Source organism: Gorilla gorilla, chromosome 9 (genome assembly GCF_029281585.2).
Source record: "Gorilla gorilla gorilla isolate KB3781 chromosome 9, NHGRI_mGorGor1-v2.1_pri, whole genome shotgun sequence".
Lineage (NCBI taxonomy): Eukaryota > Metazoa > Chordata > Mammalia > Primates > Hominidae > Gorilla > Gorilla gorilla.
The window spans coordinates 67,648,115-67,671,510 of NC_073233.2; the positions used below are offsets into that span (position 1 = coordinate 67,648,115).

The 23,396-nt window shown below is 39.4% G+C and overlaps 1 protein-coding gene and 1 pseudogene across 1 annotated transcript; both read left to right on the top strand.

Annotated features, from left to right (window-relative positions):
- Window positions 1-203: 203 nt before the first annotated feature.
- Window positions 204-17,892, top strand: OOSP3 (oocyte secreted protein family member 3). The gene is made up of 5 exons (XM_063710797.1): window positions 204-276; window positions 1,651-1,829; window positions 15,395-15,492; window positions 16,818-16,998; window positions 17,728-17,892. Exons 1-5 carry the CDS (start codon window positions 204-206, stop codon window positions 17,806-17,808), a joined length of 612 nt encoding a protein of 203 aa, XP_063566867.1. The 3' UTR covers window positions 17,809-17,892.
- Window positions 17,893-19,796: 1,904 nt separating this feature from the next.
- On the top strand, window positions 19,797-20,749 carry LOC134756502 (polyprenol reductase-like; annotated as a pseudogene).
- Window positions 20,750-23,396: the final 2,647 nt, after the last annotated feature.

Consider the following 23,396-nt stretch of genomic DNA (forward strand, 5'->3'; position numbering starts at 1 on the left):
TCTTTATACTTTCTGTATTTTCCAAACATTAAGCAATTTAAATTGGCAAAAACAATACATTCCTGGAAAATATGAGCCATTGGCAAAAAGTGATTTGTAAATGTAGTCAGCTGGGTGTGGCAGCAGGTATAAAAGTATCAAAAGCAGGGCAGCCACTTCCATTTCCTGAATTTTTCAGGGGTCATTAGTTGGCAGCTGACGTCATGAAAGATTTTGTGAGGTTACAGTCCTCTTTCCTTTTGTGCATGATTTTGACTCTTTCTGAGCAAGAGTCAGGTACAAGTGACCTTTATATTTTGTTGTTTGAAGTCATAGTTTCTTAGCGGTTGTGGGCATTTTACTGTTTGCTGTTTTGAGTGGAAGTGACTTTCCAGTATAGTTTTCTGACTTCTGTAGTGGTATTGCTTTCTCTTGTTTGCTCTCTACCACCCCGCAAAGCAAGTGATTTATCTAGTTTATCCTAATACTTGAGAAAGAGCTAGTTTTATTCTTCCTCTGGATTTAGGTGTTTTCTGTTGTGTTTTGTCACCCTATTCACCCTACCTGTGGAAAAATATTTCTCTATTTAAGGTTTCAACTTGCTCTTCCACCTCCCACCCTGATCTCCCACTCATAATCCTGCCACCTGCCTCCTGTCCTGCCCTGTTGCCTCCTAAGTGGTCATGAGTTAGTGATCATAAATCAGGTTGAGAAAATAAAGTTCTTCATTTTTTCTCCTTTCACTTCTTATTCTCCCTAAGTCATAAAGTTGTTATCATTAATATTAATGGTTTTATTTGCATTCCACTTACTTTTTCCATATTTTACAGTAATCTTTTCTTAACTATATATTTTTCTTTATGTACAAAGTTATTGGGTAGAAATAATACATACAAAATACATGTAATTTTGTTATTTCTAGTTTTTTTTTAAACCATGAAAATACAGTGATGAATTGCTTTATCTATAGGACATGTTTTTGTCTAAAAATGTTTTTTGGATATGCTTCTGGTAGTAGAATTAATAGACACAAAATGAAGAAATGCTGTTGTAGCACCACAGCTGTGAATGTTTTGAGTTGACAGACTCACCACACAAGGTTTTAATCTGAGACTATCTTCCTTTTGCATCATAGAAGGATACAGGGTGGAGACAGAGCAGGTGCAGATCTTCATCTTATTGGCAGGTCTAGCAAATGCCCCAGGGTACAGTTTCCCTTGTCTTTTCACCCACACGGGATGTAGATGTCTGCCAGGGATGAGAGTCAGAGGCCATAGAAGCTGCAGCTTCAGTGCCCTATCAGTCATTTACACTGGCCTAATTATGTAAACTCAAGGCCAGCACACCAGCTTGAGGCTCCCCCAATCCATGGGCAGCCCCATACAGCAAAAGAAGCAGAGACAGCATCCCATATTTAGCTTAATGTTGAACTTTTAAGGAAACAGTACTCACAGGGAAGGAGACAGAGGTTGTTTCCAGACAGGCTTGAATGGGACTGATCCTTCATTTACAATTTTACCATTTCATCTGAGTGATCATATTGTATCTCTCAAGGCTGTTTTACAGTGGTGTATATATATATGTTTAAATGTGCTATGTTCAGACTTTCTCTGGGTGTCGTTTAGCATAAAGTTGCTATCTAAATCTTTAAAAAAAATTTTTTTTCAACAGTGTCAGTAGGATGTACTTCCTCTATGTTCTGGGTTGTGGCTGAACCAACTTTACTTGGTCAAGATCATATTTTGCATTCTGATGAAGCATCTCTGGAAACTGGCTGTCCTGTAACCAATGTAACTGCGAAGGGATATGAGTTTAATTACCCTGCCACTGAGTGTGGGATTCAGAAAGAGGTAAGAGCTGCAAGCAGTTCAAATAATAAACTAACCCCTAGGTTGTACCTTGCAGTGGTACTGTGTGTACTGTCAGTGCGAGATTTTTTTATGGCTCTTGAATTACTTTAATTTGGTACTTTCAGGATAGGAAGACCAGTGGGAACCTTGACTTGGCCATAAAATATCATGGCACATAGCCCATTGTGGAGGAGGATACTTCAACATACATAGTAGTATAACTATCCAAGCACTCTTAAGTCTTTTTTTAGTTCTTACATCCCCTAAAGTCTAGAAGCACTTAAAGCAGGCATTGTTCCTAGTTTTCATAGTAACTGAGGCTAAAATGAGTAACAATTTACCATAGATCATGCATCTGTTCAACAGGTATGTAACTGAAACTTGCATGTTGGTAAATTGGGATTTACATTCTTCCTTTGAAGAAGAAGGCGATGAAAAAATGGATGACACCAGAGGTAGAATTCACTAGGGGAAGTCAGAGGAAAAAAACATCTGAGGAGGTTTGAGGTGGAGGTGGATTTGCTAGTATGTTGTTTCTAATTTTGACATCTATGTCCATGAATGAGATTGGTCTATAATTCGTTCTTTCTCATATGCTCCTTGTCAAGTTTTGAAACAGTTTAGTTAAGATTGGAAGTTTTGGCCAGGCATGGTGGCTTACCCTATAATCCCAGCACTTTGGGAGGCCAAGGCGGACACGTCATGAGGTCAGGAGATCGAGACCATCCTGGCTAACATGGTGAAATGCTGTCTCTACTAAAAAAAATATAAAAAATTAGCCAGGCGTGGTGGCATGTGCCTGTCCAGTCCCAGCTGCTCAGGAGGCTGAGGCAGGAGAATTGGTTGAACCCGAGAGGTGGAGGTTGCAGTGAGCCAAGATCGCACCACTGCACCCCAGCCTGGGTGACAGAGCGAGACTGTCTCAAAAAAAAAAAAAAGATTGGAATTTTTTGATCCTTGAATGCTCAATAGAAGTTAATGATAAAATCTCCTGTATCTTTTGTTTTTCTCTGGTTTTATCACTGGAATGAAGTTGAATCCAGGTGATTAAGGCAATAGAACTAGGGAGGAGGAGAGCGAGGGTTTTCTGACAGCAACATACAGACTACTCAACATTAACCTTTGGTGGAGGAAGAAAAGTGGACTCTGCATTCAGTTTGCAGTGGTTTTATAATATGACAAAAATAGTATATTTTGGGAGGCCGAGGCAGGCAGATCACCTGAGGTCAAGAGTTTGAGACCAGCCTGGCCAACATGGCAAAACCCTGTCTCTACTAAACATACAAAAATTAGCTGTATGTTTAGTAGATTACCTGTAATCTCAGTAACTCAGGAGGCTGAGACAGGGAGAATTGCTTGAACCTGGGAGGCAGAGGTTGCAGTGAGCTGAGATCATGCTACTGCACTCCAGTCTGGGCAACAGAGCAAGACTCCGTCTCAAAAAAATAAATAAACAAATAAAAGGTAGTGTATTTATAGGAAAAATAAGTGGTGAATAACCACACTCTCCATTTAGAGGTATGTGTGTCCTATACAAACAATTCTGATTTCCTTCAATATGCTGTTTCACATCTACAAAACTTACTACATGAAAGTTTGCAGATTTTTAATTTCTTTGGCCTTTGTGGTTTTTCCCATATTTCAAAGTATGACTTATTATGGATATAGGGAAATCATTACAAAGGCCAAAGAATTAATAAGCCAACTTTTCAAAGTTTATACAACTAAATATGAGACACTAAGAGAGGCAGAGACATCAGCCACAATGTTATTACAGGAGGCACAAACTATGAAGTAGAATAACCAATCAGAGCTGTAGGTTTCTTTTGAAGATTTTTTTTTTTTTTCCCCCTGTGGCATGAAAACCATTTCTAAAGTCTTCGAAATTACCTTTCAAGGACAGATTGTATATGGAACAATTTGGTTAATGTTTAAAATGTTTTCAAATTTCCATAGTATACAAAAGCAATGTTAATATTCACATATTCACATGAGTATTTTGATTTAATACCTTATCAAATCAGATTCTTTGAGTTTTATGAGTCAAAGAATCTCTACCTTGGTGCCTTCATTTCTTTCTTAGGTTTATAATTTATTATAAAGATTTTCCATTTAAAGGGCAGGATCTAGAATTTCAACAGTATTAAAAACAAAATGAAGGACTGTAGCAATCAGTTTAAGTAGCAGATATGGATTAGGAAAGAATAATTAAACATTTAAGTGTACAATACAGTGGTTTTTAGTACATTGACAAAGTTGTACAACCATCACTGCTCTCTAATTCCAGGATATTTTAATCACTTCTCAAAAATGCACCCATACCTATCAGCGGTCACTCCACTGCCTCCTGTCCCCTAGTTATAGGCAACCACAAGTCTAATTTCTCTTTCTATAGATTTGCATACTCTGGATATGTCATATAAATTCAATCATACAATATGTGGCCTTTTGTGACTTTTGCTTAGCATGTTTTCAAAGTTTATCTATATCATAGCATGTCTCAATACTGCATTCTTTTTTATGGCTGAATAATTGTTTTCATTTTTTATTACTGCTATACCTTTGTGTACATGTTTATGTGTAAACATTTGTTTTCCATTGTGTTGGGTAAATACCTAGGACTGAAATTTCTGGCTCAAATGGTAACTCTATATTTAATTTTTTGGAGTTGCATAGTCTTTTATTTTTCTAAAGATGATGAGTCTTTGGCTGAATGTCTTCAATGAAAGGTCTAGCAATCAAAGTTAATAATTTATTTGTCCCAACTTCAATTCTTTCCTGGGAACAACTCTTTATTCTATTGTTTGGTTTCTTTCTTTACCACTCACCTAAAATACTAGTTTTAAAACTCACAGGATCGAAACAAAACACTGAAACACCAGAGTTGTTTAAAATGATTAGATTTTATTAAACAGCCCATTTGGACACCTGTTCATTGGAACTGATTTTTGCTTCAGCCCTAGTTCTTTGAGAAATGCAGGAATTCTTTTCACCACAATATCAGCTTGATCCAAGAACGTTGAAAAGTTAGCTGCCTTAGCGATATTGCCACCTCCAACCTCCGAAGAAATCTAAAAACCTTAGAAGATTACATGTAGAAACATGTGAACAGGAACCATAATGTACAAGTCATTTGAGAACTATAATTGTGTAGAATTTACTCACTTTTCAAATTATTTTTCTGGATGAATAGCAAATTTGTGAAACAAAATATATGGTGCTTAGAAGAGTGGTTAAATGATGGGTTAGCTTCAATGCGAAACTTTTTCTGTCTTAAGAAGGACAGGGGACTGCGCAATAATCCTGTGAGGTAGGTCCTCCTATTATCCCCATTATACAGAAGAGGATAATGAAGTTCAAAAAGATTAAGTAACCTACAAAAGGTCACACAGCCATGACTGTCAGTCTCTTGCTGGACACTGCAAACTTAGCTACTTTTAAAGGGAGATAATTTTAAATTGAGTACTAATTGTTATGCACTAAATGAAAACATTAATGTGATTAATGACAAAATATTTCATAGATAATGGGTTTTCTAGAAAGGTTAGGAAAACCAAGGTTAAGGATTCTGGATTCATATACAGGTCTTTTTCAAATATAAAACATTTCTAATATTCCTGGTTTACTATTGGGAAGAAGGGAAGAATCTTGCAGTGGCTTAAATAACAGACAGCAATTTAATTCCTGGTTATATATGCAAAAGAATTAATAACAGTTATTTAAACAAATATATGTGCACACATGTTCCGGAAGTGAAAAGGAGGTGGCAAAGAGAGACACAAAAGAGAACTGCTGCAGCTGCTGTCAGGATCCAACTGAACTTCAAACTGTTTTATTAATTTTATTTCCAAATTGTTCATTGCTAGTGTACAGAAATAGAATTGATTTCTGTCGATTGATCTTGTCTCCTACAACATTAGTGAGCGTGCTTATTAGTTGTAATAGTTTTTTTTTGGGTGGATCTCTTATGATTTTCTATATACAAGATCATGTCTGTCTGTCTGTCTGTCTGTCTGTCTGTCTCTCTCTCTCTCTCTATGCAGTCTTAATCTGTTGCCCAGGCTGGAGTGCAGTGGCATGAACTCAGCTCACTGCAACCTCCACCTCCCAGGTTCAAGCAATTCTGCTGCCTCAAGGCTCCCAAGTAGCTGGGACTACAGGTGTGTGCCACCGCGTCCAGCTATTTATTTTTTTATTTTTAGTAGATATCAGATTTCATCATGTTGGGCAGGCTGGTCTCGAACACCTGACCTCAAGTGATCTGCCCACCTTGGCCTCCTGAAGTGATGGGGTTACAGGCGTGAGCCACTGTGCCAGGCCTCATGTCATCTTTAAATAGAGATAGTTTTAATCTTCCTTTCCAATCTGGATAATTTTTGTTTTATCTTCTTGCCTAATTTTCCTAGCTAGAACCTCCAGTACAATATTGGATACAAGTTGTGAGAGTGAACATCTTTGTATTATTTCTGATTATAAGGGAAAACTTTCAGTCTTTCATTGTTAAATATGATGTTGGCTGTGGGATTTTCACAGGTGCTCTTAATCAGGTTGAGGACGTGCTCTTTTATCTTTGGTTGTGGAGAGTTTTTATCATAAATGGTATTTAATTTTATAGTTTTTTCCCCTGAAACTATTGAGATGATCATATGGGTTTTGCCCTTTCTTCTATTAATATGGTGTATTACATTGATTTTTGTATGTGGAGCCAACATATCCTTTTCCTGCGATAAATCCCATTTAGTCATACTGCTTAATCCTTTTTAGATGTTGCTGGATATGGTATGCTGAAGTTTTTATTTTTTGTGGGGAGGGGCGTGGTTAGACAATGATTTCTTCTTTTTTCTTCAATTTTAATTTTAAGTTCAGTGGTACACGTGCAGGATGTGCAGGTTTGTTACATAGGTAAACATGTGCCATGGTGGTTTGCTACACAGATCATCCCATCACCTAGGTATGAAGCCCAGCATGCATTAGCTATTCTCCCTCCCCATCCCCCTAACAGTCCCCAGTGTGTGTTGTTGTCCCCCATGTGTCCATGTGTTCTCATCATTCAGCTCCCACTTATAAGTGAAAACATGCAGTATTTGATTTTCTGTTCCTGCATTAGTTTGTGGAGGATAATGGCTTCCAACTCCATCCATGTCCCAGCAAAGTATATGATCTTCTTCCTTTTTATGGCTGCATACTATTCCATGGTGCATATGTACCACATCTTCTTTATCCAATCTATCATTGACGGGCATTTGGGTTGGAAGTCTTTTTACATACATTCATAAGGTACATTGATCTATAGTTTCTTTTTGTGATGTCTTTGGTTTTAATATCAGGGCAATACATCATAGAATGAGTTGAATAATGTGCCATCTTCTATTTCTTTTTTTTTTAAATATTTATTTTAATTTTTAAAAATTTTATTTTATGTTCTGGGGTACATGTGCTGGATGTGCAGATTTGTTACATAGGTAAATGTGTGCCATGGTGGTTTGCTGCAACTATCAATCCATCACCTAGGTATCCAGCCCAGCATGCATTAGCTATTTTTCCTAATGCTCTACTCCCCCACCCTCCCCTGACAAGCCCCTATGTGTGTTATTCCCCTCTCTGTGTCCACGTGTTTTCATTGTTCAGCTCCCACCTTTAAGTGAGAACATGCAGTGTTTGGTTTTCAGTTCCTGTGTTAGCTTGCTGAGGATAATGGCTTCCAGCTTCACCTAAGTCCCTGCAAAGGACATGATCTGATTCCTTTTTATGGCTGCATAGTATTCCATGGTATGTATGTACCACATTTTCTTTATCCAATCTATCATTGATGGGCATTTGGGTTGATTCCATGTCTTTGCTATTGTGAATAGTGCTGCAATGAACATACAAGTGCGTGAATCCTTGTAATAGAATTTATATTCTTTTGGGTATATACTCAGTAAAGGGATTGTTTGATCAAATGCATGTATCCTTGTAACAGAATGATTTGCATTCTTTTGAGTATATACCCAGTAATGGGGTTGTTTGGTCAAGTGGTATTTCCAGTTGTAAATCTTTGAGGAATCACCACACTGTCTTCCACAATGGTGGAACTAATTTACATTCCCACCAACAGTGTAAAAGAGTTCCTATTTCTCTGCAACCTCTCCAGTATCTGTTATTTCTTGACTTTTTAATAATCGCCATTCTGACTGGTGTGAGAAGGTATCTCATTGTGGTTTTAATTTTCATTTCTCTAATGATCAGTGATGTTGAGCTTTTATGTTTTTTGGCCACGTGTATGTCTCATTTTGAGAAGTGTCTGTTCATGTCATTTGCCCACTTTTTTTTTTTTTTTGATACGGAGTCTTGCTCTGTCACCCAGGCTGGGATGCAGTGGTGTGATCTTGGCTCACTGCAACCTCCGCCTCCCAGATTCAAGCGATTCTGCTGCCTCAGCCTCCCGAATAGCTGGGAGTATAGGCATGTGCCACCATGCCCGGCTAATTTTTTTTTGTATTTTTAGTAGAGACTGGGTTTCACAATGTTGGCCAGGCTGGTCTTGAACTCCTGCCCTCAAGTGATTCATGTGCCTTGGCCTCCCAAAGTGCTGGGATTACAGGCATGAGCCACCACACCCCTTTGCCCACTTTTTAATGTTTTTTTGTTTTTTTTTTGTAAACTTGCTTAAGTTCCTTGTAGATTCTGGATATTAGACCTTTGTCAGATGGATAGATTGCAAAAGTTTTCTCCCATTCTGTAGGTTGTCTGTTTGCTCTGATGATAGTTTCTTTTGCAGTGCAGAAGCTCTTTAGTTTAATTAGATCCCATTTGTCAATTTTTGCTTTTGTTGCAATTGCTTTTGGCAATGTCATCATAAAATCTTTGCCCATGTGTATGACCTGAATGGTATTGCCTAGATTTTCTTCTAGGGTTTCTATAGTTTTGGGTTTTACACTTAAGTCTTTAATCCATCTTGAGTTAGTTTTTGTGTAAGGTGTAAGGAAGGGATCCAGTTTCAATTTTCTGCATATGACTAGCCAGTTCTCCCAGCACCATTTATTAAATAGGAAATCCTTTCCCCATTACTTGTTTTTGTTAGGTTTGTCAAAGATCAGATGGTTGTAGATGTGCAGTTTTATTTCTGAGTTCTGTATTTTGTTTTATTGGTTTATGTGTCTGTTTTTGCACCAGTACCATGCTGTTTTGATTACTATAGCCTTGCAGTATAGTTTGAGGTTGCATAGCGTGATGCCTCCAGCTTTGTTCTTTTTGTTTAGGATTGTCCTGGCTGTACAAGCTCTTTTTCAGTTCCATACGATTTTTAAAATAGTTTTTTTTTCTAATTCTGTCAAGAATGTCAATGGTAGTTTAATGGGAATGGCACTGAATCTAGAAATTGCTTTGGGCAGTTTGGGCATTTTTACGATGTTGATTCTTCCTATCCAATAGCATGGAATGTTTTTTTCATCTGTTTGTGTCCTCTCTGGTTTCCTTGAGCAGTGATTTGTAGTTCTCCTTGAAGAAGTCCTTCACTTCCCTTGTTAGCTGTATTCCTAGGCATTTTATTCTCTTTGTGGCAATTGTGAATGGGAGTTCATTTATAATTTGGCTCTCTGCTTGTCTGTTGTTGGTGTATAGGAATGCTTGTGATTTTTGCACATTAATTTTATATCCTGAGGTTTTCCTGAAGTTGTTTATCAGCTTAAGAAGCTTTTGGCTGAGTCCATGTGGTTTTCTAGATATAGGATCACATCATCTGCAAACAAAGACAATTTGACTTTCTCTCTTCTTATATGAATACCATTTCTTTTTTCTTTTGCCTGATTGCTCTGGCCAGAACTTCTAGCTATGTTGAATAAGAGTACTGAGAGAGGGCATCTTTGTCCTGTGCCATTTTTCAAGGGGAATGTTTACAGGTTTTGCCCTTTCGTTCTGATATTGGCTGTGGGTTTGTCATAAATGGCTCTTATTGTTTTGAGGTATGTTCTTTCAAACCTAGTTTATTGAGAGTTTTTAACATGAAGGGATGTTGAATTTTCTCAAAGGCCTTTTCTGTATCTATTGAGATTATCCTGTGGTTTTTGTCTTTAGTTCTGTTTATGTGACAAATTATGTTTATTGATTTGCATATGTTGAACCAGCCTTGCATCCTGGGGATGAAGCCAACTTGATTGTGGTGTATAAGCTTTTTGATGTGTTGCTAGATTCAGTTTGCCAGTATTTTATTGAGGATTTTTGCATTGATATTCATCAGGGGTATTGGCCTGAAGTTTTCTTTCTTTGTTGTATCTCTGTCAGGGTTTGGTATCAGAATGATGCTGGCCTCATAACATGAGTTAGAGAGAAGTTCCTTATTTTCAATGGTTTGGAATAGTTTCAGAAGGAATGGTACCAGCTCCTCTTTGTATCTCTGGTAGAATTCAGCTGTAAATCCAACGGGTCCTGGGCTTTTTTGTTTGTTTGGTTGGTAGGCTATTTATTACTGCCTCAATTTCAGAACTTGTTATTGGTCTATTCAGGGATTCAACTTCCTGGTTCAGTCTTGGGAGAGTATACGTGTCCTGGAGTTTATCCATTTTTTCTAGATTTTCTAGTTTGAGGTGTTTATAGTATTCTCTGATGGTTGGTTGTATTTCTGTAGGGTCAGTGGTGGTATCCCCCTTATCATTTCTGAATGTGTTTATATGAATCTTCTCTATTTTCTTCTTTATTAGTCTAGCTAGTGGTCTACCTATTTTGTTGATTTTTTTTTTTTTCCAAAAAGGCAGCTCCTAGATTCATTGATTTTTTTGAAGGGTTTTTCATGTCTCTATTTCCTTCAGTTCTTCTCTGAGCTTGGCTATTTCTTGTCTTCTGCTAGCTCTGGAGTTTCTCTTGTTTCTCTAGTTCTTTTTAGTTTTGATGTTAGGGTGTTAATTTGAAATCTTTTTAGCTTTTTGATGTCAGCATTTTAGTGCTATAAATTTCCCTCTTAACACTGCATTAGCTGCATCCCAGGGATTCTGATACATTGTCTCCTTGTTCTCATTAGTTTCAAAGAACTTGATTTCTGCCTTAACTTCATTATTTACCCAGAATTCATTCAGGAGCAGGTTGTTCAATTTCCATGTAATTGTGTGGTTTTGAGTGGGTTTCTTAATCTTGAGTTCTAATTTGATTATGCTGTGGTCTGAGAGACTGTTATATTTCAGTTCTTTTGCATTTGCTGAGGAGTGTTTTACTTCCAATTATGTGATGAATTTTAGAGTAAGTGTTATGTGGCGCTGAGAAGAATGTATATTCTGTTGTTTTGGGGTATAGAGTTCTGTAGATATCTATCAGGTCCACTTGATCCAGAGCTGAGTTCAAGTCCTGAATATCTTTGTTAATTTTCTGTCTCAATCTAATATTGACAGTGGGGTATTAAAGTCTCCCACTATTGTGTGGGGGTCTAAGTCTCTTTGTAGGTCTTTAAGAACTTATTTTATGAATCTGGGTGCTCCTGTGTTGGGTTCATATATATTTAGGATAGTTAGCTTTTCTTGTTGAATTGAACCCTTTACCATGTAATGACCTTCTTTGTCTTTTCTGACCTTTGTTGGTTTAAATTCTATTTTGTCAGAAACTAGGATTGCAACTCCTGCTTTTTTCTGCTTTCCATTTGCTTGGTAAATTTTCCTCCATCCCTTTATTTTTATCCTATTTGTGTCTTTGCATATGAGATGTGTCTCTTGAATACAGCACACCAATGAATCTTGTCTTTTTATCCAGCTTGCTATTCTGTGTCTTTCAATTGGGGCATTTAGCACATTTACATTTAAGGTTGATATTGCTATGTGTGAATCTGGTCCTGTCATCATGATGCTGGCTGGTTAATTTTGCAGACTTGTTAATGTAGTTGCTTCATAGTGTCATTGGTCTGTGTACTTTAGTGTGTTTTTGTAGTGGCCGATAATGGTTTTTCCTTTCCATGTTTAATGCTTCCTTCAGGAACTCTTGCAAGGAAGGCCTTCTGGTGATGAGATCCTTTAGCATTTGCTTGTCCGAAAAGGATTTTATTTTTCCTTCTCTTATGAAGCTTTGTTTGGCTGGATATGAAATTCTGGGATGGAAATTCTTTTCCTTAAAAATGTTGAACATTGGCTCCCAATCTCTTTTGGCTTGTAGGGTTTCCACTGAGAGGCCTGCTATTAGTCTGATGGGCTTACCTTTGTAGGTTACCTGGCCTTTCTCTCTGACTGCCCTTAACATTTTTTTCCTTCATTTCGACGTTGGAAAATTGGATGATTATGTGTCTTGGAATTGATCTTCTCGTGGAGTATCTTATTGGGGTTCTCTGGATTTCCTGAATTTGAAGGTTAGCCTGTCTTGCTAGGTTAGGAAGTTCTCCTGGATGATATCCTGAAGTGTGTTTTCCAAACTTGGTTCCATCTTCTCTGTCTCAGGTACTCCAATCACTCATAGGTTTGGTCTTTTTCCATAGTCCCATAGTTCTCAGAAGTTTTGTTTATTTCTTTTCATTCTTTTTTCTCTAATCTTGTCTGCTTGCCTTATTTCACAATATATTCTTCAAGCTCTGATATTCTTTCTTCCACTTTGGCCAATTCAGCTATTGATACTTGTGTTTGCATCATAAAGTTCTTGTGCTGTGTTTTTCAGCTCCATCGGGTCATTATGTTTCTCTCTAAATTGGTTATTCTAGTTAACAGCTCTTGTAATCTTTTATCATGATTCTTAGCTTCTTTACATTGGGTTAGAACATAATCCTTTGGCTCAGCGAAGTTCATTATTACCCACTTTCTGAAGCCTACTTCTGTCAGTTCATCCATCTCAGATTGAGCCCAGTTCTGTGCCCTTGCTGAAGAGGTGTTGTAATCATTTGGAGGAGAAGAGGCATTCTGGCTTTTGGAATTTTCAGCATTTTTGTGTTGATTTTTCCTCATCTTCTTGGATGTATCTACCTTTGACCTTTGAGGCTGTTGACCTTTGGATGGGGTTTTTGTGGGGTCTTTTTTTGTTGATGTTGTTGCTTTCTGTTTGTTTTTCTTTTAACATTCAGAACTCGCTTCTGCAAGCCTGCTGCAGTTTCTGGGGGTTCACTTCAGACCCTGTTTGCCTGGGTATCGCCTGTTGAGGCCGCAGAACAGCAAAGATTGCTGCCTGTGCCTTCCTCTGGGAGCTTTGTCCCAGGGGAGGACCGACCAGATGCCAGCTATTACTCTCCTGCGTGAGGTGTCTGGCAACCCCTGTTGGGAGGTCTTATGCAGTCAGGAGGCATGGAATCAGGGACCTGCTTAAGGAAGCAGTCTGGCTGTCCCTTAGCAGAGCAAGTGCACTGCACTGGGGTGAATCCCCCAATGGCTGACTAGAGCCACAGTAATTGTGGTGGCCCCTCCCCCCAGGAACTCGGTCATCTTAGGCAGACTGCAGGCTGCTGTGCTGGCCAGTGGGGATTCCAAGCCAGTAGGTCATAGCTTGCAGGGTTCCGTGGGAGTGTGATCCGCTGAGCAAGGCTAGTTGGCCCCCTGGCTTCAGTTTCCTTCCCACAGTAGTGGACGAATCTCTTGCCTCACTGGAGTTCCAGGAGCTGCTGGAGTATGCAAAAACTCCTGCAGCTCAGTGCCTGCCTGAGCGGCTGCTGACCTGAGCAGCTGTCATGAGTCTGCAAAGCTTTGTGCTTGGGACCCAAGGCCCTGGTGGTGTGGGCTCATGAAGTAATCTCCTGTTCTGTGGGTTGTAAAAATCCATGGGAAAAGTGTAGCTCTCCGGATGGGTAGCACAATCTCTCACCACCTCCCTTGACTGGGGAGGGAAGGCCATTTTCGTTGTGCAGCTCCTGGGTGAACCATCACCCGACCCTGCTTTTTCTTGCTCTCTGTGGGTTGTACCAACCGCCTAGTCAGTCCCAATAAGAGAATCTGGGTACCTCAGTTGGAAATGCAGAATTCACTCACCATTTATTTCCATCTCGGCGGGAGCTGCAGACTGGAGCTGTTTCTACTTGGCCATCTTGGCCTCTCCTCTGCTCCACTTCTATTTGTTGGGAGATTTTGTGAAGCACTGGTTCTAATTCTTTTTTTACATGTTTGATAGAATTGAGTAGTGGAGCCTGGTGATGCCTGGACTTTCTTTGTGGGTAGTTTTTGGCTACTGATCCAATCTCTTTACTTGTTATATATAGGTCTATTCCTCTTGAGCACATTCAGAGTCAAGTCAAATAACCAGGATTTCAGGAAAAGTAAAAAAAAAAAAATGACAATTCTCTGAAGATGGGGCGTTTGAGGAGCTCCAAACCATCTATTTCCTCTGGATCCTGCTAGGCTGTTGGCTTTCATAGATACTGTGTACTGGGAAGAGGGAACTTGAAATAGAACAAGTTAAAAATGCCAAAAAGCTATCATTCTTACTGAGATTCTATCATTTTTTTCTTGAATAAATGCTCCTTGAATTGTTGCAAGACTGAGGATAATATTCAGAGTCTTAAAAAAGTTGAATTTGATAATTTCTGCCATTTTCTTATTGTTTTATGAAGAAGTGGATTTTTTGGTGGTCTTTAGTTTGCATACTAGAAATCACTATTGAATACATAATTACCAAGAGAAGTAAGGAGCATATAATATCTATTTTCCACACTTTACATACAATTTATATTCTCAACTAAAATAACCTTCAATAGCAACACAATGGGAAAATAATCATGTTATTGAATTCTATATTTCTATTCATTCTTTTTGGAAATATTTTATTTCTATGAGAATATTTGTTGCATTATTTAACAGGTTGAAAAATAGTAATTCAATAAGACATTTTTGTAAAAATTATCAATAGAAAAACATACCTAAATGTATTTACAGAAGTTATTCCTGTATTAAGATTATGAATCTTTGACCATAACCGTAGTGGCTTTTTTTTCTTTTTTGACAGAGTCTTGTTCTGTCATCAAGGCTGAAGTGCAGTGGCATGATTACAGCATGATCACAGCTCACTGCAGCCTCCACCTCCTGGACTCAAGTAATCCTCCCATCTCAGCCTCCTGAGTGGCTTGGAACCACTCAACCCGGTTGATTGTTTTTTGATTTTTAGTAGAGATGAGATCTTGCTATATTGCCCAGGCTGGTCTCCTGAGCTCAAGCGATCCTCCTGCTTCTGCCTCACCTTCCCAAAGTGGTGGGATTACAGGTGTGAGCCACCATGCTGGACCAACATAGTGTTTTTGACATCTCCACAATGAGCATGTGTTCAGAAAAGGCAAATCTCCAATTGGTTCAATATTTTCAGACATCTGGGATACAGCACTGTGATAATGTTTAAGAGCCAAATATGAGAAAAAAAACTTGTTAAGTAGAAGCTGTAGCCCTTGTTCCTAGTCTGGCAATTCAAGATTACAATCTTGTTATTTTATTTCCACACATATTAACTGATTGCACTGATGATCAAAAGCCTTGGATGGTGTTTTTTTTAAATTTTTCTGGTGAATCAGTTTTCTTTTTCCAGCTCTCTGCAGAGAGACCTTGGTGCAGTATAAAGAGCTTACATCTTATCTTGATCTGTTCATTGTTCAAATGTCTTTAAAACTCCTGTGTGACATGACATCAACTTATAAAGTCTTTTTGTCCCATTAGGTTTTCTCATATGTAACAGTTTTTTATTCAGCACTCCACTGTAATATAATGCACAAAGGAGTCACTGGCAAAATTCCTTTGATGTGTATTGTATATGGGTGAGTATAATGAACCAGATGGTTCACAGTTTACCCTCTAAGAACTAATGAAAAGGAAAACATTTGGAATATGAAGCTTTACATCATTAGAACCCTGGAGCGAGGTTGGTTTGCATAGTTTCTCTGTGCAATGATGAGGTATTTATCAATGCCATTTGGCCATTACAGATGCTCTGCCCAAATGCCCTGAGACCCCCCCTTACTATTTCTGTTTGCCCCTCTCCCTGCTTCTGTGTGATCTGGCTTTCAGTGATACCAATTGGGCTTGGAAATTTAACAAATACTTCCCACTCTCATGATTCAGTGATTTGGGGGCATGTAAAGCCAGCTCTGTTTCTTGAGTCAGGGATAAACTTGGAGGCAGGATTTAACTTTGGAGCTCACTTGAGGGTCCTACTGAGGCTAGGACTCTGCCTTAAATAGCATTCCTGCTTGTTGTTGTCTTTACCTTCTATGTCCTGCTTTTCTCCCATTCCCTTATTGGGAACACTTCTATAATAAATCACCTGGACATAAATATCCTTGCCAAGTCCTGCTTTTGACAAATCCAAGTAAGATGGTAAAATGAGTTAAACAGAGCTCAGAGGTGATTGTCCCCATGATCATGTAGCTAGGGAATGGCAAGTCAGGACTTGAACACACCTTCTCACCTAACTGCCACCCCGCAGATCAGGGAATGCTTGCAGAAACAGGAATAGTAGCCAAATTACTCAGTTTTCAACTCTTTAAGATCAAATTAAAAAAATCTTAGCCTAAGTTGTTCTTTATTCTACATAATACCTAACTTCCCCCCCCCCCCAATTTTGATAGCTTATATAAATCGAAGGGCTTGAATGGGCATAATTGTATTAAAATATTTTTTAAAAAGCAGTAATTTAGATGTTTTCTTAATATACTATGGCCCTATGACTTTTGGGGAAATCCCTGAAACTTTGCTATATCTTCAGGATCAACGGATGAACGCTGTTAACCTTTTAGTAGTTTATGAATGACAACTTTAAAAAGAGCCAGGATTCTCAGTTTATACTTGTAAGAGATTGTCTTGGGAATTTTATTTAGCTTATCAGAGCTGACGTTTTCTGTTTAGAATACATTTTCCTATGGTAGGACTTTTTTTTTTTTTTGGACTAACACCCCTAAATGGAGGTTTGTTAATCCTTAAAAAAAAAAAGTCAAGTAGAAGGCAGAGAGGTAGCAGTGGTAGTAAGTCTACTACTGCTAAAGTAGAAGGAAAAAAAATGAATTCAGACAAAATGAGACTTACTGGCTTGTTTATTTTTAAATGTAATCTGATGTGCAAATCTTGTCTTCTTTAAAACTTTCAGCTCATCTTTGGATACCACTTCAAGCACTATCCATAACAATCTTACAGAATTCCAAAATGACCCTCCCTCTACCAATTCTCATTCTCCCTGGAACTTAACCAACGCTAGCTTATTTGGATTGACTCGGATTCCATATTTTCTTTTTTTTTTTTTTTTTTTTTTTGAGACGGAGTCTCGCTCTGTCGCCCAGGCTGGAGTGCAGTGGCGCGATCTCGGCTCACTGCAAGCACCGCCTCCCGGGTTCACGCCATTCTCCTGCCTCAGCCTCCCGCGTAGCTGGCTCACGCCTGTAATCCCAGCACTTTGGGAGGCCGAGGCGGGCGGATCACGAGGTCAGGAGATCGAGACCATCCTGGCTAACACAGTGAAACCCCGTCTCTACTAAAAAATACAAAAAATTAGCCGGATTCCATATTTTCAAAACTCCTCGGTGAGGATCCTTAGAAGAGACAAAACATGGCAGTGTCCACGTAGAAATGATCGTATTGACATAAGGAAGTAAAAGCTCAAATCTCTACTAAGGAGGGTATTTGTTGTTTAAATAGTGTTTAACTACATGATGGGTCTCACATTACATTTCAATCCTGTTTAGAAAAAATGCTACTTCCATGTGTCTACATATATCCTGGTCTTGTCAGTAAGTCTCCCTTTACCCTAGTTATGACAAATAAAAGAAAATCTCTAGTATAGTTTAAACATAATCTGAGTTGATAAACCACTTACTTTAAATAGTGCTCAGACACTTGAATAAAAATTTTCAACTCTTTCAACCCTTCCCTCTAATCCCTGGCACATAGTAGGTTCTCCATGTTCACTGGTCAATATATTAGTCAATGTGTTTACTGTGCCAAGTTTATCAAGGGGTTACATTGGAAACTTTTTATTAACTACCTTTCTTTTTTCTCTGTAGGTAGAGGCATCTCATCAGTCACTTCTACTTAATATGTCTCATCCATTAGTCCATGATAGTGCAAATGTAGCTATATTCTAGGTTCTTCCATGGCAATCCTGAAAACTCTGTTGCTACAGCTTACTTAAAATTTAATTTTTGAACCACTCACTACAGATTTATCACTTTTTGGTGCCACTTCCTGAGAGGACATTGGGTTGGGATAGTGCCCAGTGCTTCATATGTTTTTAAAAAGTGCTCCTTTTAAACATAGGCCATTATACCCTTGCATAGTCTCTTATAATACAATGTCTATGTATAATTTTTATGTGGAGTTGATCTTACAAATAAAATGTGCTGTCCCTTTGGCTATACTTCTTGATGACTGGGTTATAATCTCAAAACAGAATCTAGGCTGGGATGTAGGCATGGAAGGGTCTCTGTCCTCCACCTGCTGTTAGTGTACAAGTCATGTTTTAAATACAGTAGACTGAGAATAATCCTACATAGTTGCTTAATTCCTTTAAGAAAGATTTAGTATCCATGATAGAAATGAGCACCATTGGATCAACCAGGAAATAGAGTAGAAAGTTTGACCTCCTGTAGGCCCATGGCCTTGGGAAACAGCGATAGCAGAATATTTCTGTATCTTTCTTCGAGATCAATAGGGTGAGACTAGTTTTTACTCTTGGCACTCTAGGAACTAAACCTTTAGTGATCCCTTAGGACCATCCTTCTTTATTTCAATGACCACTCTCCAGTTAGTAAGAACATCATTCTGAAACATGCTCATGAGGATCTTGAGATGTTTCTAACAAAATCTTTAGCTCAAGTCCTGCCTGTGTGATCCTATTCTTCATATTGGGAAACCTTAGGCAATAGGGTTTATTGACTAGATATTTGTTATTTGAAAATAACTGGGTGAAGATAGACATCTTTTAATCTCCATCAGTGTTTCCTGCTGGCAGAACCTAAAGGTGAGGCTTGAAAATCTAATTTTTGAACTCTTGGCTCCAACCTTGTAGGGCAGAGAAAGGCACACGTGGTAGTGAGACAATAGGTAAGCAACACACATAGGCTTGCTGCACCAACAGAGCTACTGCTTTCTATTTTAGTAAGGGGACCAGTAAGGATTTATGTGTTAATTAGGACTAAAGTTGGTTACAGTTCACTTATTCATTCTCCCTTTCTTCCTCCCTGCCTCTCTCTCTTTCATATCTAGTATTCATTTGAAATGAGCGAATCCCTGTTACTTTCGTAGAAAACATTACTTGACATTTTCATCATCCTTTAAATATAAACAGTATATTCAGACTCCTCCTGTCCTTCTTCAAAAAACCTCAGTAATTTAAGAATGAAAACAAGCTGGAAAACTCAGAAAATGGTGATAAAAGTGGGTAGTTTCCATTTCAGCAATGAAGACATGCAAGAATTTTTGTATTAATTAGGACCAAGAGTGGATAGAGTTTGCGTATTTAATCTCTCTCTTTTATACATAGCATTCATTTGGAATGAACTTATTACTTTCATTCATAAAATATTTCTGTTTTTCCATTGTCCCTTAAAGTCAAAAGCCCACCAAGTCCAGAATGGGAGCCAGAGGTGGTAAAGGCAGACAGAGAGTGATAACCCTAATCACTGTCCCAAAGCTGTGATGCTTCATTCTTGAAAGGAGGATTGCCAGGCGTGATGGCTCACGCTTGTAATCCCAGCACTTTGGGAGGCCAAGGCGGGCAGATCACCTGAGGTCGGGAATTAGAGACCAGTCCCATCAACATGGAGAGACCCCGCCTCTACTAAAAATACAAAATTAGCCGGGAGTGGCGGTGCATGCCTGTAATCTCAGCTACTTGGGAGTCTGAGGCAGGAGAATCGCTTGAACCCGGGAGGCGGTGGTTGCGGTGAGCCGAGATAGCGCCATTGCACTCCAGCCTGGGCAACAAGAGTGAAACTCCTTCTAAAAAAAAAAAAAAAAAAAGATTTAAAGTTCTAAAGACAGAGGCTAAGATGGGCGCACGACGCGCCAGTGGCCACTACTCCGCGGGCTGACGGTGGCGGCGCTGGCAGCGCGGAACGCGGGCGCCTAAGCCATGGCTTCCTCAGGGAGAGCTGAGCTCTGGGCGCTGAACCCGCTGCGCTTGCTGTGGCTCACGCTGGCCGCCGCCTTCCTGCTGACCCTGCTGCTGCAGCTTCTGCCGCTCGGCCTGCTCCTGGGCTGCGCATTCTTCCAGGACCTGATCCGCTTTTGGAAAACAAGTGTTGGGGGGCCTCCGCGCCCCGCCGCCTGCCGCACCTTTGATGTCCCCAAGAGATATTTTTTCCTACTTTTCCCACTTCTATATCATCTCAGTGCTGTGGAATGGCTTCCTGCTTTGGTGCCTTATTCCATCTCTGTTCCTGGCAGCATCTTTTCCAAGCTGGCTTTATGGTTTGCTCAGAATTCTCAGGGCAGCATAGTTCCAGGGAGGGAAGCTGGCGCTGTCTGCCTTCTTAGTGCTGGTATTTCCGTGGCTGCGCAGCTTACGAGGAGTGCTTCTAAGTCAGTGTCTTCTCCAATGGCACGACTCACGTCGTGCAATACTGTTTTGGACTTGCCTACTATGTCCTTGTCGGCCTATCTGTGCTGAGCCAAGTGCCAATGGATAGCAGGAATGCCTATGTAATAGGGAAAAAGCTACTGATGCAAGTGCGGTGGTTCCATATTCTCGGGATGATGATATTCATCTGGCCGTCTGCCCATCAGTATAAGTGCCATGTCATTCTCGGCAATCTCAGGGTAAATAAAGCAGGAGTGGTCATTCACTGTAACCACAGAATCCCATTTGGAGACTGGTTTGAATGTTTTCTTCCCCTAACTACTTAGCATATCTGATGATCTACATTTCCATGGCTGTCACCTTTGGGTTCCACAACTTGGTGAATAGTGGTGACATATGTCTTCTTCAATCCGGCCTTGCCTGCCTTTCTCAGCCACAAATTCTACAAAAGTAAATTTGTCTCCTACCCGAAGCATAGGAAACCTTTCCTATCATTTTTGTTTTAAGTCAACCTCAGTCATGAAGAATGCAAACTAGGTGATGGTTTCCATGCCTAAGGACAGTGAAGTCTGGAGTCCAAAGTACAGTTTCTGCAGAACTGCTTGGAACTCTCTGTTCCATTTCTATGCCCCACAAGTTTTCACTGAATGAGCATGGCAGTGCCACTCAAGAAAATGAATCTCCAGTGTCTTCAAAGAAGAAATACTAATGGCAGATCTGCGATTTCTGTGTCCACTTTCTGAGATACTCTATAAAAACCAACCGATAAAAAGTAGATGAGACTTCTCCAAGCTGCTTTGCAAGCAAACTAACCAAAAATATATAAACAGTGTCACACATGCACACACACACACATACACAAAGGAAGAGATAAGTGCAAGGCTCTTGTATTGGTTCGAAACCCGAGAACGTGCCAACAAACACCACAAGGCGGTGTGGAGCAACAGGCTGTTTTAATGAGCACCTGGGAGCAGACGGGCTGAGGCCTAAAATGGTGTCAGCCTTAATGAAGACGGGGCAGGGTTTTACAGTTTCCTATAAACAGGAAGTGTCCCAGTCTGACGTAACTGCTACGTGGTACCCGGATGGCCTCTCTCTCGATCTGCAGGGGGCACATGTCTTCTGGCCAGCTCACTTCCTGCTTCTGCTATCTTGCTGAGGCACAGTGCTGGTGCAAGTGGCCTTGCGCCTTGGGACTGGGCCTGAGGAGGGAGGAGTTACTCATCCCCCTAAGCTTTCAGGCCCTGGGGAGAATCTTTCAATAAAATCATCAATGGCTGTAACAGCCTGGTAGGAATGGACTATATAATAATACAGCAGGTGCTCAATAAATATTTGTTGCATTTCAGTAAAAGCAGAATAAACTTTGAAAATAATAAAAGGCTGAGTGCAGTGACTCACACCTGTAATCCCAGCATTTTGGGAGGCCGAGGTGGGCATATCGCTTGGGCCCAGGAGTTGGAGACTAGCCTGGGCAAGATGGCGAAACCCTGTCTCCATCAAAAAATATAAAAATTTGCCAAGAGTGGTGGCATGCACCTGTAGTCCCAGCTACTTGGAGGTGGGCTGAGGTGGAAGGATCGCTTGAGCCTGGGAGGTTAAGTGTGCAGTGAGTCAAGATCACACCACTGCACTCCAGCCTGGGCAACAGGGCAAGACCCTGTCTGAAAATAATAATAATATATACTTTTACACCAAAAGTTTCAGGGAAAAATGAGTTTGCTGGAGTCAATTTATACTTTCATGCATTACCACAAAGATCTCCAGTTACATAACTATCAATAGCCATTTCCACTCATCTCCCCCTCGAATCATAGCCTAATGGAACGTTTTGAAAGCTCCTTTATTTAATATTTCTTTTACGTCCTTTGAAGGGAGCACTTCAAAAGTGCTCATCAGAACATGATATATATGTTCATCAGAACATGAAATATATTTATGCATAGCAAGCCTTCTTGAATGGAAATGACACACTCTGGATTGAATAATACTGTAGCCTCATTCATATGTAGTTATTTAAATTGGATTAATGTCTGCCTGAGTTTATTTAAACTAACAGAATGTATCTGAAGATATTCAGGAATGAAGTTTATATTTAAAATAGCTTATGTTAAAGAAAATACCCGTGATTAATTCAGATGGAAATAAATGCATGGTGTAAAAGAAAACCCAAAACTTGAAAAATAATACTGTAGCCTGGGCAACACAGTAAAAACTGCACGTTTGTGCAGCATAATATCTTCCGGCTTATTGGTTGAGGTGTTAAGTTTATTCCTTTTATGCAGATGTCCTATTACAGTCAGCCAAGCACTAAAGCTTTGCATTTATGTGTACTTTGCTATGGGGGAAAGAACCTTATGATTAATAAGACACATATCAAATGCGTAGTCAATCATCCCCGCCCCATGCCTGGAGCTGTAACCCAAAACTGTTAAACTAAAAATCTTTTTAATATCTTTAAATACATGCATGTCAAGAACATTCAAAAGTTCTTACAGCAATTTTGATAGAACATTTTCTCTCCCAACAATTAACACCACTTAATTAAGATTAATCTGTGGGCCAGTCTATTTAAATAAATGCCATATTTATTTTACTTATTTAGAATTTGCCATTCTCAGAAAAAAAACTCTTTGTACATTGGAAATGAAAAGCATATCGCAGTTTGGTCTTAATTTCCACGTGAATGTCACGCTTAATTTTAAATAAATTTTTGGGGAAAAATGTATTTTATTTTTAGCATGCAATTTTATGCCCAGGTTAGACTAGGGATTTGGCTGATGTTCTGGAATCTCATTGTACTGTTAAGTAGTGAGCATGCTCCATGACACACCCTGTCAGGGGTTGTGAGAAAGCTGCAGTGTTCAGTTTCCCACCCGTTTCCTTTTCCTGCTGTCTCTCTCTGACTCATTCCTGCTTCTTACTTTCCCTTTTCTTTCTTTGCCCAAACATTACATTTCTAGGCAAAGATAAAAGAGGAAATAGTGATGTCCTGAAAGGGATTCAGAACAAAGTAGCATGGCCTTTGGTGAAAGCTTCATCTATGGGAAATAATTGAGAATTGTGCTGTGCTTGCAATGTCAGAATCAGTACTGTTTTTTTTGTGTTTTGGTGAAAATATTCCATGTACCTAAAGGGAGAGCATCAGGGAGT

Coding starts and splice junctions, on each gene's coding strand:
- OOSP3 (XM_063710797.1), top strand. CDS start 204: ATGAAAGATTTTGTGAGGTTACAGTCCTCTTTCCTTTTGTGCATGATT. Junction 1,830..15,394: donor AGTGTGGGATTCAGAAAGAG/GTAAGAGCTGCA, acceptor TTGTCCCATTAG/GTTTTCTCATATGTAACAGT. Junction 15,493..16,817: donor TTGATGTGTATTGTATATGG/GTGAGTATAATG, acceptor TAAAACTTTCAG/CTCATCTTTGGATACCACTT.